General features: G+C 40.9%; 1 protein-coding gene across 5 annotated transcripts in view; it reads left to right on the top strand.

Moving 5' to 3' along the window:
* TMEM131L (transmembrane 131 like) overlaps window positions 1–13987 on the top strand; it is a 72811-nt gene that overhangs the window by 42023 nt on the left and 16801 nt on the right. For all 5 annotated transcript variants that reach the window (XM_081208314.1, XM_081208315.1, XM_081208313.1 and 2 more), the window contains 12 exons: window positions 5–82; window positions 1795–1948; window positions 2057–2115; window positions 2509–2617; window positions 3718–3823; window positions 5996–6149; window positions 6764–6934; window positions 7508–7577; window positions 8067–8184; window positions 9852–9990; window positions 11499–11608; window positions 12352–12424. In XM_081208314.1, coding sequence (XP_081064440.1) covers window positions 5–82; window positions 1795–1948; window positions 2057–2115; window positions 2509–2617; window positions 3718–3823; window positions 5996–6149; window positions 6764–6934; window positions 7508–7577; window positions 8067–8184; window positions 9852–9990; window positions 11499–11608; window positions 12352–12424 — 1341 coding nt within the window. The remainder of the gene's footprint in view (window positions 1–4; window positions 83–1794; window positions 1949–2056; window positions 2116–2508; window positions 2618–3717; window positions 3824–5995; window positions 6150–6763; window positions 6935–7507; window positions 7578–8066; window positions 8185–9851; window positions 9991–11498; window positions 11609–12351; window positions 12425–13987) is intronic.

Genomic DNA, 13987 nt, shown 5'->3' with positions numbered 1-13987 from the left:
CCAGGCAGAAACTAGGAATGTCAGTCACTTAAAAGTTCGTCTTGAATGCCGATTACTTAACAAATTGTATCAGCATTTTAAGGTACGGTGTATACTTTTCTTCCTAAATCAGAGACTACACCAGCCACACACAGCTAAGCTAGTTGAGCTGGACTCAGCTATGGTCTTGAAGTAGCCTTTACTTACTGTTTTGGGGGCATCAACGTATCTGAACAAGGGTGAATCCTTAAGGCTAATTCAGGATATTTTAGCTTCTGTGACAACTTTAGGTCTATTCCATGGAAGAGCTAACCCGGGGTATGGATGTTTTGGTTGAGATTCCTGCAGAGCAAGGAGTTGGACCAAATGACTCTCGGGGGTCACTTTCAACTCTACCGTTCTGTGATTCTATGTGACACTGCACTGGGAAGTAGGTGCTTAAGTGATATTGTATGCTGAGATTACTCTGTAGTTGGAGCGTTACTTCCTCAAAGCACTGATCCCTTTCATCCTGTGTATGCTGGCATAATGAGCAAATTATGTTGGTACACTCTATGTAGTGCATTGAATTCTTTGGGAATTTCCCCCATTGATCTTGCCAACTGTGATCTGACTGGCATCATTCACTTTTTGAATTGCAGCCTGTCTTTGGTCGTTAAGAATGTCTTATGCCAAATCTGATGCTGACCGTGCAAAAAGCCATAACATCATTATGAGGACTATGTCTTAGCTGTGCTATTTTTATGGCTGCATGCCATCAAGTAGATCCAATCTAGATGATGAATGGCTCAACGAATCCATGCAGTTCCAATCTGAATATTGTTGTCTTTATAAGGAAGACAACAATATTCAGGTTGGAACTGCATGGATTCATTGAGCCATTCACCATCTAGATTGGATATTTCTTATTCCCAAATCTTTGCTTATTCCCAAATATTTTCTCTACGGGAAATTACCAACTACCATATTGACCTAGGCTCTATCTGCTCACAGTAACTTTAATTCAGTGTATCTGTTTTCTTCCAGCATGACTGCTTCCTTTTTAGATTCTGCCTCTTTACCTCTATCACACACAACTTAGAAAACCACTCTGCCTATTTTAGAACATAAATTCTGTGATTTCCTGTTTGCTTACATCGCATATATACATACATACAATCTATCATATATTTAAAGATGTACAGTATAAGACAGACTGTCCTTTGCTTGTCATCAGTGTGACCTGAAGATTAGCTCAAAGTTTCTTGCCACCAGTTCCCACATTTTACCATTCATAGGAGCCAACTCCTAGGGGCCAAGTGGTTTTCGCCCCCCCCCCCCCGTAAAATAATTGAGGGGGCTGCCCCCCTTAAGTTTATGGGCACTGCCCTTCAAATGGTGTGCATGCACCGCATCATGTGATCGATTATGTAGGGTGGGGTTTACCTGCCCCCCCAATATTTTATTTAAGTTGGCACCCCTGTTGCCATTCCATGTCAAGAAGTGCCTAACAGTTAAAAGTCATACTCTTACTGGAATATACTTTTGTGGATTAAGAAGTGGAGTTCTGCCTTGTCCACTGTCCATATATGCCTGTAGATTTACGGTAATTCTCTTTTGAAGGTGCTAAACTAACTTTTAGAAGAAAGATATAATGGTCACGTTAGAAAACTGTGTGTACATGTCTATTTACACTTATGTACTCACCCATCCTGGTCCCTGCTCCTGCCAACCTAGCAGTTCGAAAGCACGTCAAAGTCTTGCAGTTCTGAATGAATCATTCTGATTGTTCTCATGTGAATAATTTTTTGGATTTCCCTTTCTGTTTTGCATTAGAGTTGCTGCTTTGCATCTGATGGCCTAATGCTGCTAGAGATAAGCTTAATGGTCAAAATGGAAAATATGCAACATGGATTTGTGGACCTTAGACAGTACTTACTGGAAAACCTTTTTGTAGTTTATGTAGCAATGGACAAAACACAGACCTCTGGTAAGTCCAAGATGTGTCTGCATGTATGTTTCATTGATATAGTATGTTCTTGCAGTAATGGACAGAAATATGGTTTGACCTTTTGACTGTTATTCTTTTTTTGAACAGATGATTCCCCAGTAGTCTTGTATGTGTTGCATTCAGGGAGCAACCTTCTTTATGTGCAGGTAACTTTTAAAAATATATATAATTTAGTACAGGGGTTCTTAACTTGTGGTCCAGGGAACCCTAGGGAGTCCATGGATGGCTTCAGGGGTTCCTTGAACCGGGTGCAATTTATCCCACCCAATGTTGTAAATGAAACTGCATGTAAAATTGTGTATGTATATGTTTGTGTGCATTTTTCTGGGAAATGAGTCTATAGCTTTTATCAGATTCACAAAAGGGATCCACATCTGATTGTTAAGAGTATCATAATTAGCTTAAGAACTATCCTTGGGTGAATGTAGATGATTTGAGATTTGATCTGACAAATTGCAGTTTAAATTGTCGTGAAGATGAACTTCACAGCAGCTAAGGCAGTTATAGCATTATACTAATGTAATGTGATTTCTTTGTAGGATGTAAAACACTTGTCACAGGAAGGAAAATTTTCTGTGCAGTTTGAGCCAATATTGCTGCCATCACTGACCACAAATTTCACAAGAGTTGCTTCTGTTGTTTGTAAAGGTACAGTGTATTCAATACAACATAGTCTGATGTATACCTTCCCCATTATACAATATGACAAAGTTTATTAAAGAGGGTATGGCATGTAACAGATACACTTTCTGAAGATTATATATTAAGTGTCCATTTTCATGACCACTTCTAGCACATCTCTCCCCCCCCCACCCCACCCCCCGCAGCCCCAAAAAGAGAGATGTAAAGTTCAGGACATCTTGAAGCCATGGAATAAACATTTTTTTGTGCAGTGGTGTGTGGGGAGATGAAATAATTGCATTCTTGTCAGAAATACTTGCATTCTTGTCAACTTAAGCTTGCCTGCTTGTAACATGCACAAAAGTTGATGGCACTTAGTGCTGTGCTGTAAATCTATTATGTGCAATGTACCTACAACACAATGTTACGTACTATGTTTATGAAATTTACAAATGCCTTGGTTTTATTCATAAACAAGGACAAATGCTTTAGGAGTGTGCACAGATCTCAAGATTTGGCTTGTATTTGAGCATTAAAAAATAATTCCATTTTATTTCTGAGTCACTCTGTGCAACTTTGTATTTCAATCTGTAATTCTGCTCCTCCAGCACTTGGTATAGAACTGCAGTCTGCTGAAACTCCACATTACCTAACAATGCACTGGTGTTCATCAGTTGCGGAAAGAAGCTCTTAAAATTGTAGTAAAAAAATGGGCTATGGGCTCACATTATTGTGATGCAGAAACAGAAGAAGGAATTCAGTAGTATAGCCTGATTGCACATAATAGGGCTGATGTGGTTAAGCCCCATTGAAGTCAGTGGAACATGCTTCTGGAGTTAACCTGCAAAAGCTCAGACAAGAAATCTCTCATAACGAGAGAGATTTAGTCATTCTGAACCCACATTTGTTTGATTTGTATCACATTCCATCCCAATCAGTAATATATCCTGAGATACTGGCATAACTGTGCAGGAAAAATGGAACCCTTTGAACACCCAATAAAACATCAAAATGTAGATAAGGCTGAATCAAGAGCACTGCATTTAGCCTCCTTAGAATAACAACATTCTCAGACTATATATTAAAAAGTGTGTGCTACAATAAGATGTCTGTTTTCCTTGGCACAGGTACGTTGTGTGGCCCTGGAAGCAATCACACTGCTAATGAGAGGACGAATCTGTTAGACAGTACAGCTTTGCCAAAAGCATGCCATTCCCATCCTGTAATGGAAGGGTGAGTTTTTTTGTTTAATGCTGCCATTTTAAATTATTAAACATATACCAAAGCAAAGAAGTTGAGAACACTTTTTAAAGTTCATGCTCTATATAGTAATTTGTGTGAAAACAGAAGGGTGCACTAGCTCTGGACTAGTTCATGTGGCAGAGCACAAATGACTTGCAGGGCTTCTTTAAATGTCATGGAGCTCTACAAATCCCACTTCCACATTATATATCCAGGGCATATAGAGATTTCCATGTACAGTGGTACCTCGGGTTAAGTACTTAATTCGTTCTGGAGGTCCGTTCTTAACCTGAAACTGTTCTTAACCTGAAACACCACTTTAGCTAATGGGGCCTCCTGATGCCACGCCACCACCACACAATTTCTGTTCTCATCCTGAAGCACTATTTCTGGGTTAGTGGAGTCTGTAACCTGAAGCGTATGTAACCCGAGGTACCACTGTATTGCTGTCTGTCTCGAGAGACAATGGAAGAGTACACCTTTGGGGGTAAAGTCAAACTGTTGGAGAGGTGGTTGTAGAGACTAATAAGGGGAAGCCCTGTTTTATAGCAGCTGGGGCAAGTGAAGGTGTCTGGTTTCACTGTTAGTAATACACCATGGCATTTCTTCTCTCTGCACTTCTCCCAGCGGTCACTGCTGTGGATACATGACCTTTCTTTCTGTCTCCAGACACTGCGGTTGTCTGCAAGTGATTTCCACATGGCAGAGTTAATGTTGCCAGCCTTCGTGTCACATTTGCAGACATCTCTGTAACACAGAGTGTTGCGCAGTGGTAAATTAATCTCGCAGTCTTCTTTATAAACAGAATAAAACTTTTACTTGAGAAAATAAAGTTGTTCATAAACAGTATAGTCAAAGAGCATACACAGAGTGCTCATAGCAGCTATCTAACTCTTCACCGAGGCATTGTCTTAGTTACTGCCACTATGCCTTAAACAATACAGATACACACACTGGCTGAGACAAACAGGCACTGACTGACTGAGGCCCATAGAGAGCCTGGCTACTTTTATAGGGCATTCAAGATAAGTCACGAGTCACAGTGACTTTGCAGTTTGCTGTAAACGGTTACAACTAGCAGGCTTGAATGATTTTGTAGGCCTTGCCTTACTTTTTCTGCTCTCAAGAACCTTTGTCTCATGACACAGAGTTGATCAGCCAGCAGGCCTGGTGCATGAAGCCAGCCCCCTATAAAACACATCTTTGGGAATCCTGCCATCTTCCATTCTGTGTACATGACCAAGCCAGCTTATGTATGAGACATTTCCAATGTAGTGGATCTAGGGAAAGAAACACAAGAACCACATGCTGTGTTCTCAGACAGGACGCGGGTGGCGCTGTGGTTAAACCACAGAGCCTAGGACTTGACGATCAGAAGGTCAGCAGTTCGAATCCCCGCCACGGGGTGAGCTCCCATTGTTCGGTCCCTGCTCCTCTCAACCTAGCAATTCGAAAGCACGTCAAAGTGCAAGTAGATAAATAGGTCCCGCTCCGGCGGAAAGGTAAATGGCATTTCTGTGTGCTGCTCTGGTTCGCCAGAAGCGGCTTAGTCATGCTGGCCACATGACCAGCTGTACGCCAGCTCCCTCAGCCAGTAAAGCAAGATGAACGCCGCAACCTCAGAGTCGGTCACGACTGGGCCTAATGGTCAGGGGTCCCTTTACCTTTACCTATGTTCTCAGATGTTCTACTTATGAAGTGTGCATAGTCACACTTTGTGAGTACAACATCACGTGATGTCCTGGCTCATGTGGAAGACATAGTTCAAATCAAATAGCATGGATAGAAGTTTCTTCCTTGCCTTCAAATAGGCTTTCAGTGAAGTAGTTCACATATTCACCTGTGATGCAAATGATGTGTGCAGATGTGAAGCAGCCCTATCTAATTTGTGATCTTACCCTTATATTTACTTTGATTTCGTCCATTTGAATAATTCTTAATGCAACTTCCAGGGCATGCTACTCTCACCAGGTGGTTTATAAGTCTGAAAAATGTATGTATATGCACACGCAACAATACAGAAATATTATAATCAAATAAGACAATATTATTAGATAAACAGCAATAATAAAAAGGTACGCTTTAAAGATCCTGGTTAGACCATAAGGCAGGGTGTGATTTTTTGCAAGTAAATAACAGCAGTGAACTGTTTTCTGTCTACAGGTATGTTGGAATCGATCCATTTGCAACGGTATTTTATATAGAACCACATCGCAGTATTTCTGCATCTTGGTTAATATGGTTTACCAACAATTTTGATTTTAGCATTGTGCTAAATGACGTATATGTTTCAAGAGAAACAAAGGATATTTTAAAGGTGAGTTTTTCTTGTAAGCCTCACGGTACTTTTCCTTAAACAATTAGCAATGTATATCAGCATCGAATTCATTAAAATCTCCATTTATATACTGAGTGTGTGTACTCAGCCCTAAAATAAAGAATTACTTCAGAAGAACCAAGAAAAGTTTAAATTGTGTTGCTGGCTGATAAATTGTGAACAGTTATATTAAACTGCTTACTTTGTATTTATTTTAGTCTGCTAGTTGTGGAATTTGGGAAGAGCTTATTCAGGGCATAAAAGTCCCAAGCTGACCAGATGAAGAGAATAGCTTATCTTCCCATTTCTGTATTCTGAAATGTTGCCAGGCATTGCCTGTACATTTTTCGAATCTTTCCTCATGGCAGCCTTGAGGCTGTCAGGGTGCTGATTTTTTCACCCATTACCAAATTCCATACATGCACAGCATGACTGTTAAGGAATGCAAGCAGCCCTGCTTATACATGAATAATTAGATAAATTTCTTTAGCTAGGGCCCAATCTGCCACTCCCCTGTGTATTATTAGAAGCAGAAGATAACAAACGGAGCAAGATTTTTCATGTAGATGTACTTTATATGCACTTGGTTTGATCTGATGTTTTTTTGCCATTAGGTTCTGAACTTCACAGATCCTTTGACTCTACCTCCAGGATGTTGGAATGTGTTTTCCTTGAAACTCCACATCAAAGAATCAGTAACAAGTTTATTTTCCAATATTTTTGTGGCCACAAATATTGGAGTGATATTCGAGATACCGCTGCAAATTTATTCTGCTTTGTCCCAGGTAGTGTATTGCATTGCATATGTTTACAGTAGTATATTCTGACTTGCATACTTTACAGTTCATAGAGTAATAATTAATTTTTGAAGTGATACTATCTTTTCAGAGTATTAGATTTTTTTGGGAGGTTTATCCAAATTTCAAGTTAGGAAAATGTTCGTTAGGAAAATGGTTGAATGAAGTCTTAATTTACACAAAGTCACTGGAGCATCAATTATTCCTTCTGAATTCATTTTGTATTGTATTGAATAGGGTGCAGAACTCAAACCAGGATACTATGGAACACTTTGCATATTATTTTAAGTGGTGGAAGTTGAAAGTGCACATGATTCTGAAAGCTAGTGGAGATTGTTTAAGGTGCAAGCACTTTACATCACTTCCATCTAAGTGCAAAGTGGCTTAATTGTTTGTATTTTTAAAAACAATGGGTGTGGGGAAATACTGAAAACCATAGAGTTGTTCTTTACATGCTGACTTAAATACAATCATAGAATTGAAGAGTTGGAAGGGACCCCAAGGATCCGACCCCCTGCAATATTTGTTAATTTATTTAGTGCTTTAATCAATGTTTTTCAGAAGGGAGATCTTCATTTTGAAGCCATAGCACATCGTGATGTGTACTGTTCCTTGCGAATGTCAGACACAGGTAAAAGCAGAAAAGAAGGGTGTTCCCATCTATGATACTAATGGATACTAATTTTTTTTAAGCAAACATTATTTCTTTCTGAATGCCTAACTACTTCTTGGTAGATTTTAGCAGCCTTCTGGTCATGCTATGTTGAACATCTTATAGTGAAGTCAGTCTGCTTTAGATAGTCTGCTTTTGTTCTGGGGAAAGAGGCAATGCAGATTTGTGAGCATGGCTCACAGGGGTGCTGGTTTTGCAAGAGCCTAAAAGGGAAGGTGGGGCAGAAAATTGTGCAAGAGGGAGAGAATAATATTGGGGTATATTTTTTAAAAAAAGAAGTTTGTGGTCTTGTGCATAAATATGGGGGGCGGTGTTTAAGAGCTGTTATGCTTTGGTCATACTATTTCTAAATGTGCTCTCTTTATGACTTCTTGAAATCAAATTTTGGAACAAAAGAAGCAATAAACAAATATTATGTATCAATGAAATGGAATGTTATTATTTTAGCAAATCTGCTTTGGGAAAGGAGCCTATCTCTGGACAGTTCTACATGGAGTGTGGATTCTGACCTTGCATATCAGCTCCATGAAAAATGGCAAAAAATTAAGCACAATGAAATTTGCAGGTGTGTATACAGAATGTTCTTAATTTCAGCATTAGAGTGGTAAAATCTTGCTATGCTTACGGTCAACGTGTTAAAATCCATGATATAGGGGCTAATACTAAATAGTCACATCATGCATTACAGAGGGTGCAGACATAGCACTCCTGATTCCTTAAGCATGGTTAAGGGAACAGGCCTTGGACCATAATGTTACATGCATCTTCTGCTTCATTCCAGTACCCCCTGTCCTCCTAAATCCCCATACTACCTCCTGCTAGCTTTAACCACAGTTCAGGCTGCAAGATTGAGAGACCCCTTATAGTGCCTAGCAATGTGCCCCTTCCTATGTGGGCCTTTTCTGTTTCCAGACTACCTCCCTTTTCATCTCTTAAAAATGCTTTGCCTCCACCACTGAAGTCAGGGGTTACAACCTTTCAATTACTTCCTTTTGCTGCTTCTCATTTTCTGAAACTTTCATCTTCACTACTGTCACTGGTGACAGCAGCAGAAAATGGCTCTCATTCAGTTGCTTCCAGTCACAGTACTCCATTCGCTACAATGTCCCAAGTGGGAAAAGGAAATGATTTGGCTGGAAGGTGCCACATCAAAGAGGTCTGCTGCCTCCTATAACAACCAGTACTGGAAGCCAGTGTAGTGTAGTGGTTAAGAGTGGTGGACTTGTAATCTGGTGAACCGGGTTCGATTCCCTGCTCCTCCACGTGCAGCTGCTGGGTGACCTTGGGCTACTCATACTTCTCTGAAGTCTCTCAGCCTCACTCACCTCACAGAGTGTTCGTTGTGGGGGAGGAAGGGAAAGGAGATTGTTAGCTGCTTTGAGACTTCTTAAGGGGAGTGAAAGGCAGGATATCGAGTCCAAACTTCTCCTCCTCCTTCAAAGTCTAAAAGAGGTGTCAGTGGCCAGCCCACCTGAGCTTCTGAAGCTTTGGCATTTACCATCAGCATTGGTTTTGACCAGATGTTTTTAAACCAGGTAGTTCCTGAGCAATAATGGACCCTGGTTAGCATTCACCATGGTTAAAACTGGGGGAAGCATATGCTTGAACCATAGTTAAAACCAACAAGGGTTTTGCATTGAAGAAGGGAACAAATGTGTGTGATTATAATTCTTTCACTGAAGTGAAGGAATCAGATTGCATCAGCCTTAGAAGTGTGCAGAATTCATTGTCAAATTTTCAGTAAGTGGCCGTAAAACATTTACAGTTCTGTCACTCCTTTTTAAAAAAAAAGGTTTGGTACTGTGTTGCAGAATCTCTAGTAGGAGATTTAAAATAAAAGGATGAAACCGAAGATGCTAACATATTGCAAACACAAGGCCATAACTAGAAGGCTCTTGGAGATTTCTGTCTCTGAAAGAGATGATCTGTCATAACATCGCAAGCCAAAACTTTCTTGCTCTTTTTGATACTTTTTATTACATTTTCCAAACATAAAACAATACAAACTACACAGCCTCACACCAAGAAATAAGCATAACAACCATTTCACAGCACTGTAAAACAGTTATAAGCAACTGAATGAAGAGATTAAACTAAACAAAGGATATCTGTCCAAAACGAAAATTGGGAGGGAGGAGGATGGATCGATTTATCACTAATGTTGACATAGCTAGTAAATTGAAATGGGATGTCTTGAAACCTCTCTTATATATGTTCTTATTAACTCAACAGGAGAAATATTGGGGAACTTGTTCAAGCGTCTCATCAGAAGGATCATAAAGAAGAATCCTTTGCATTACCTTTACCCCACTTGGTTACAGAGCTTGGTCTCACATTGAACTTCAGTGCAGCTGCACCAATGAATAGCATGGTGAGGCCATTTTTAGATTTATTAAAACTTTTTGACATAATTCCTCACTTGTCTTACTTCCATTTTTGGTTTTGAAAACAGAAAATTGTATTTATACTCATTGTCTTATACAGTTGTACCTTGGTTGACGAATGCCTTGCAACTCAAACGTTCTGGCTCCCAAACGCCGCAAACCCGGAAGTGAGTGTTCTGGTTTGCGAATGTTCTTTGGAACCTGAACATCCGACGCAGCTTACGCAGCTTCAAATTGGCTATAGGAGCTTCCTGCAGCCAATCGGAAGCCGTGCCTTGGCAGGGGCGAAGGAAAGCAGCGTGACACCCGGGGCAGGCATTGTTACATAGGGCGCACGTGCGGCATCGCTACGTACAACGCATGCGCCGTACATAGCGATGCTGCACATTTGCTGTATAGCGGTTTGCTGCCGGCGCCACTCCAGCGCCGTACGGACTGTGCCAGGATCCTCTGCTTGCGGCTGTAGCGGCGACGGAGGTATCCCGGCACCGTCCGTACAGCGCTGGAGCGTAGCTACATACAGTGCATGCCTGCGATGCCACACATGCGCTGTACTTAGCGGTTTGCCATTGGCTCTGGGATCCTCTGCTCGTGGCTGCAGCCATGAACAGAGGATCTTCCACATGTGTTGGCGTGATGGCTGCTCATGCCCCCGTGAGCTCCTGCGGGGAGACTTATTGTTACCCCCACAGACATGGAACACAGGGTGCACTGCCCCCCTGTTGCAACGCCACTGTGCCTTGGTTTCTGAATGTTTTGGAAGTTGAACAGATTTCTGGAACGGATTCCGTTCAACTTCCGAGGTACGACTGTACTTAATGTCATTATCAGGCCTGTTGAGGTCTTCTGAATTAACTGAAAAAGCAGGCTAAAACCAGCAGTCACCAGGTTCTTTTAAACTTTATGGGTCTATTAAAACCTGATAGCTGTGGATATATGAAATTTCACACAGACTGTGTTCAGATGTTCAGATAAAGTGTGATGTCTTGTGATGGGAACAAGCCTGTCCAAGCCTCATGCTTTCCCCTCTCAGGCACAGTGGTAGCAACAGCAGAAGAGGGGGGAAGTAGCTGTGATCTTCTCTCTGGGAACCTGTGTGTTTGCTCATTCTTGTTTAGCCATGCTTTGGCTTAGCATCACATTCAAACTACGCCATAGCCTATATTGTCATTTTACTCATCGTATAATGCTTTCAATACTTTTTAAAGAATTTTTTTAAACCTTAAATCTACCTCATTCTTTTTCAAGACCCTCTCTTATTTTGAAAACAAAAATAAAAGGACAGTCATAATGGTTTTTAGCTCTGATTTCGCAATTTTTATCAACATGAGTAAGATGTGTCAGTATTTCTGTACGTTTGTAAATATTTCAGAAAACACTCCAGATTTTTTTAAAAAATGTTTTGTACCAAAAATAGCAGAATTTGGGAGTAGGGAAGAGGCTTGAATTTTAAAACATGAAGTATTAATATTGTTGTTTTTCCCCAATTACTTAGGTAAAATATTTTACGCTAAGAAACCCTTCATCTTTCCCGGTTATGTTGCAACTCCTGCCTCTTTCTTTTTATCCTGATCCTCGCGCTCCATTGACTCTACTCAGCAAATGGTAATGAGAAATAGTTTCTTGTGGTAATTTAAGAAATAGTATAATCTGAAAATAGTTCCTTTCTCTCCATGTATTTGGGTGGGTGGGGAATGAGCTTGCATCTACCAGTCATGTTCTGTGCATGCAAAGGGTCTTCATGGTACTGGCACAAAGTTTCTAATGCCATGGAAGATCCCACTTGTGTTTAGGCTTATTTCACAATAAAGTGGTACCTTGGTTCTCGAACAAAATCTGCTCCAGAAGCCTGTTTGGCTTCTGAAATGCTCGAAAACGGAGCCGCGGCTTCCCTTTGGTTGCGAGAGCTTCTTGCACTAAGCAGAAGCTGTGTCGCATGTTCAGGTTCTGAAAAACATTTGAAAATGGAAACATTTACTTCTGGGTTTTCAGCATTCGAGAACCGAAATGTATGGCAACGGAGGAGTTTGGGAACCAAGGTTCCACTGTACCAGCCACTAACATGTGGCGATCGAGGGTTAGAACCATAGACTTGCAGCGTTGGAAGGGACCGTCTCATCCAGCCCCCTGCAATGCAAGAATCTTTTGCCCAGCATGGGGCTTATCCTGAGATTAAGACACGCAAGCCAACTGAGATATCCCAAATTAATAGAAGGGCCATGAGGAGTTGTCTTACTTTTTCCTCCATTCATAATGGAGAACTATCTGAAAATGGCTTTTTATGGTTCTTTACTTTCTATAATTTTTTAAAGGTTTATACATGTATATTCTTTTCTTGGTTTATATAGGTTTGGTGCAAATGTACAGTCTATTAACTTCACAACCACTGAATTTAGATTGACAGAAGATTATGCTCACAGGGTAAGCAGTGTCTCATATATGTTTTTCACTCTCAGAAATGGAACTTAACGTGCTCTTTGCATTAAATTGGAAAGAAACAGCCACCACACAGCTGAGAGTCTGTGGTTTATGCAGAAACATGTTTGAGCATGAAAGCAGTTGGCCTTTTTTTAATAACCTGTAACCTGCATTTAATTTTTGGATTGCTTAGGTCAGGAATTCCCAATCTGGTGGAACGCTCTGTCACAAGAGACTAGGGCCCTGCGGGATTTGACATCTTTCCGCAGGACCTGCAAGACAGAGCTACTCCACCAGGCCTTTGGCGAGGGCACAGCCTGACTCCCTCCTTTGGCTATCCTCACAGAACTCTAGCCCAATTGGTTGCCATTAATCTGATTTGAATTAATTTTGTAATGAAATGATTTTAGAATGTTGTATCATTTTATTGTTGTTAGCCGCTCTGAGCCTGGCTTCGGCTGGGGAGGGCGGGATATAAATAAAATTTTATTATTTATTATTATTATTATAACTGTGGTCCGTGGACCAACAGTGGTCTGCGAGCTTCATACAGGTAGTCTGCAGCATCTATGCATTGAATAGCCATATTGATTGTCATTGTATTTTTATTGCTTCTATTGTTTCTTATATTGTATATTACAGTTTGAATACTAGGGAATTCAAGTTGCAATACGAAACATACAAGACATAAGAGATGCAACGAAATACAATTAAAAAACATGCAGCGTCTAACTCAGTGGATTCCTTTTGCTGTAACAGGCAGGAAAAAGTATTAAGTAGTCCACCAAGGCTATCAGAATTTTCAAGTGATTGGAGGGGGAAGGTTTGGAAACATTGGTTTAGCTATTAAATGGAAAACAATTTTTGAAACTTTTGAAGTTATAACATTTATTTAATATATTCCTGATTTAAAAAAAATCTTCAAAACACATCTAACATTTAAAACTTACACTTTGCATTCCTCAATGGAAACACCAGATAACAAGAGTGCTTGTAATTCCAGAAAGGGTTCAGGAACTCTGTTAAATGGGGCTTTATTATTCCTACCTGCAACACTGAAAACCTCAGTAGACACAGGCGGGTGGCACCTGTATTTTCTGTATCCCCACTCCTCACACACATTGCTGTAAACATTTTCTCCCCTTTGTTAATGGCAGTGTCCTGGTATGCTCATCCTTCCCTTTCCCCTCTAGATGAGGCAAATAAAATACCGTATTTTTCACTCTATAGGATGCACCGGACCATAAGACGTACCTAGTTTTAGAGGGGGAGAACAAGGGAAAAAAAATCTCTCCCTCTCTGCGCAGCGCCCCTTCAGCGAAGCAGCAGGAGAAGCGGAGCCCCTTCCATTTCTCCTCCCGCTTCGCTGAAGGGGCGCTGCGCAGAGAGGGAAAGCTGCGCAGCACCTCTCCAGCGAAGCAAAGCCAGGAGAGCAAGAGGGATCAGTGCGCACCGATCCCTCTTGCTCTCCTGGCTTCAGCAAAAGCAACGCGAAGCCTCTGGGGCACAGTGGAGGCTTATAGAGCTTGCATTCGCTCCATAAGACGCACACACATTTCCCCTTAA

The sequence above is a fragment of the Podarcis bocagei genome, assembly GCF_964188305.1.
Source record: "Podarcis bocagei genome assembly, chromosome: 9".
NCBI classification, from domain to species: domain Eukaryota; kingdom Metazoa; phylum Chordata; class Lepidosauria; order Squamata; family Lacertidae; genus Podarcis; species Podarcis bocagei.
The sequence above is the reverse complement of the archived record's forward strand: the minus strand, read 5'-3'. Positions and strand labels throughout refer to the sequence as shown.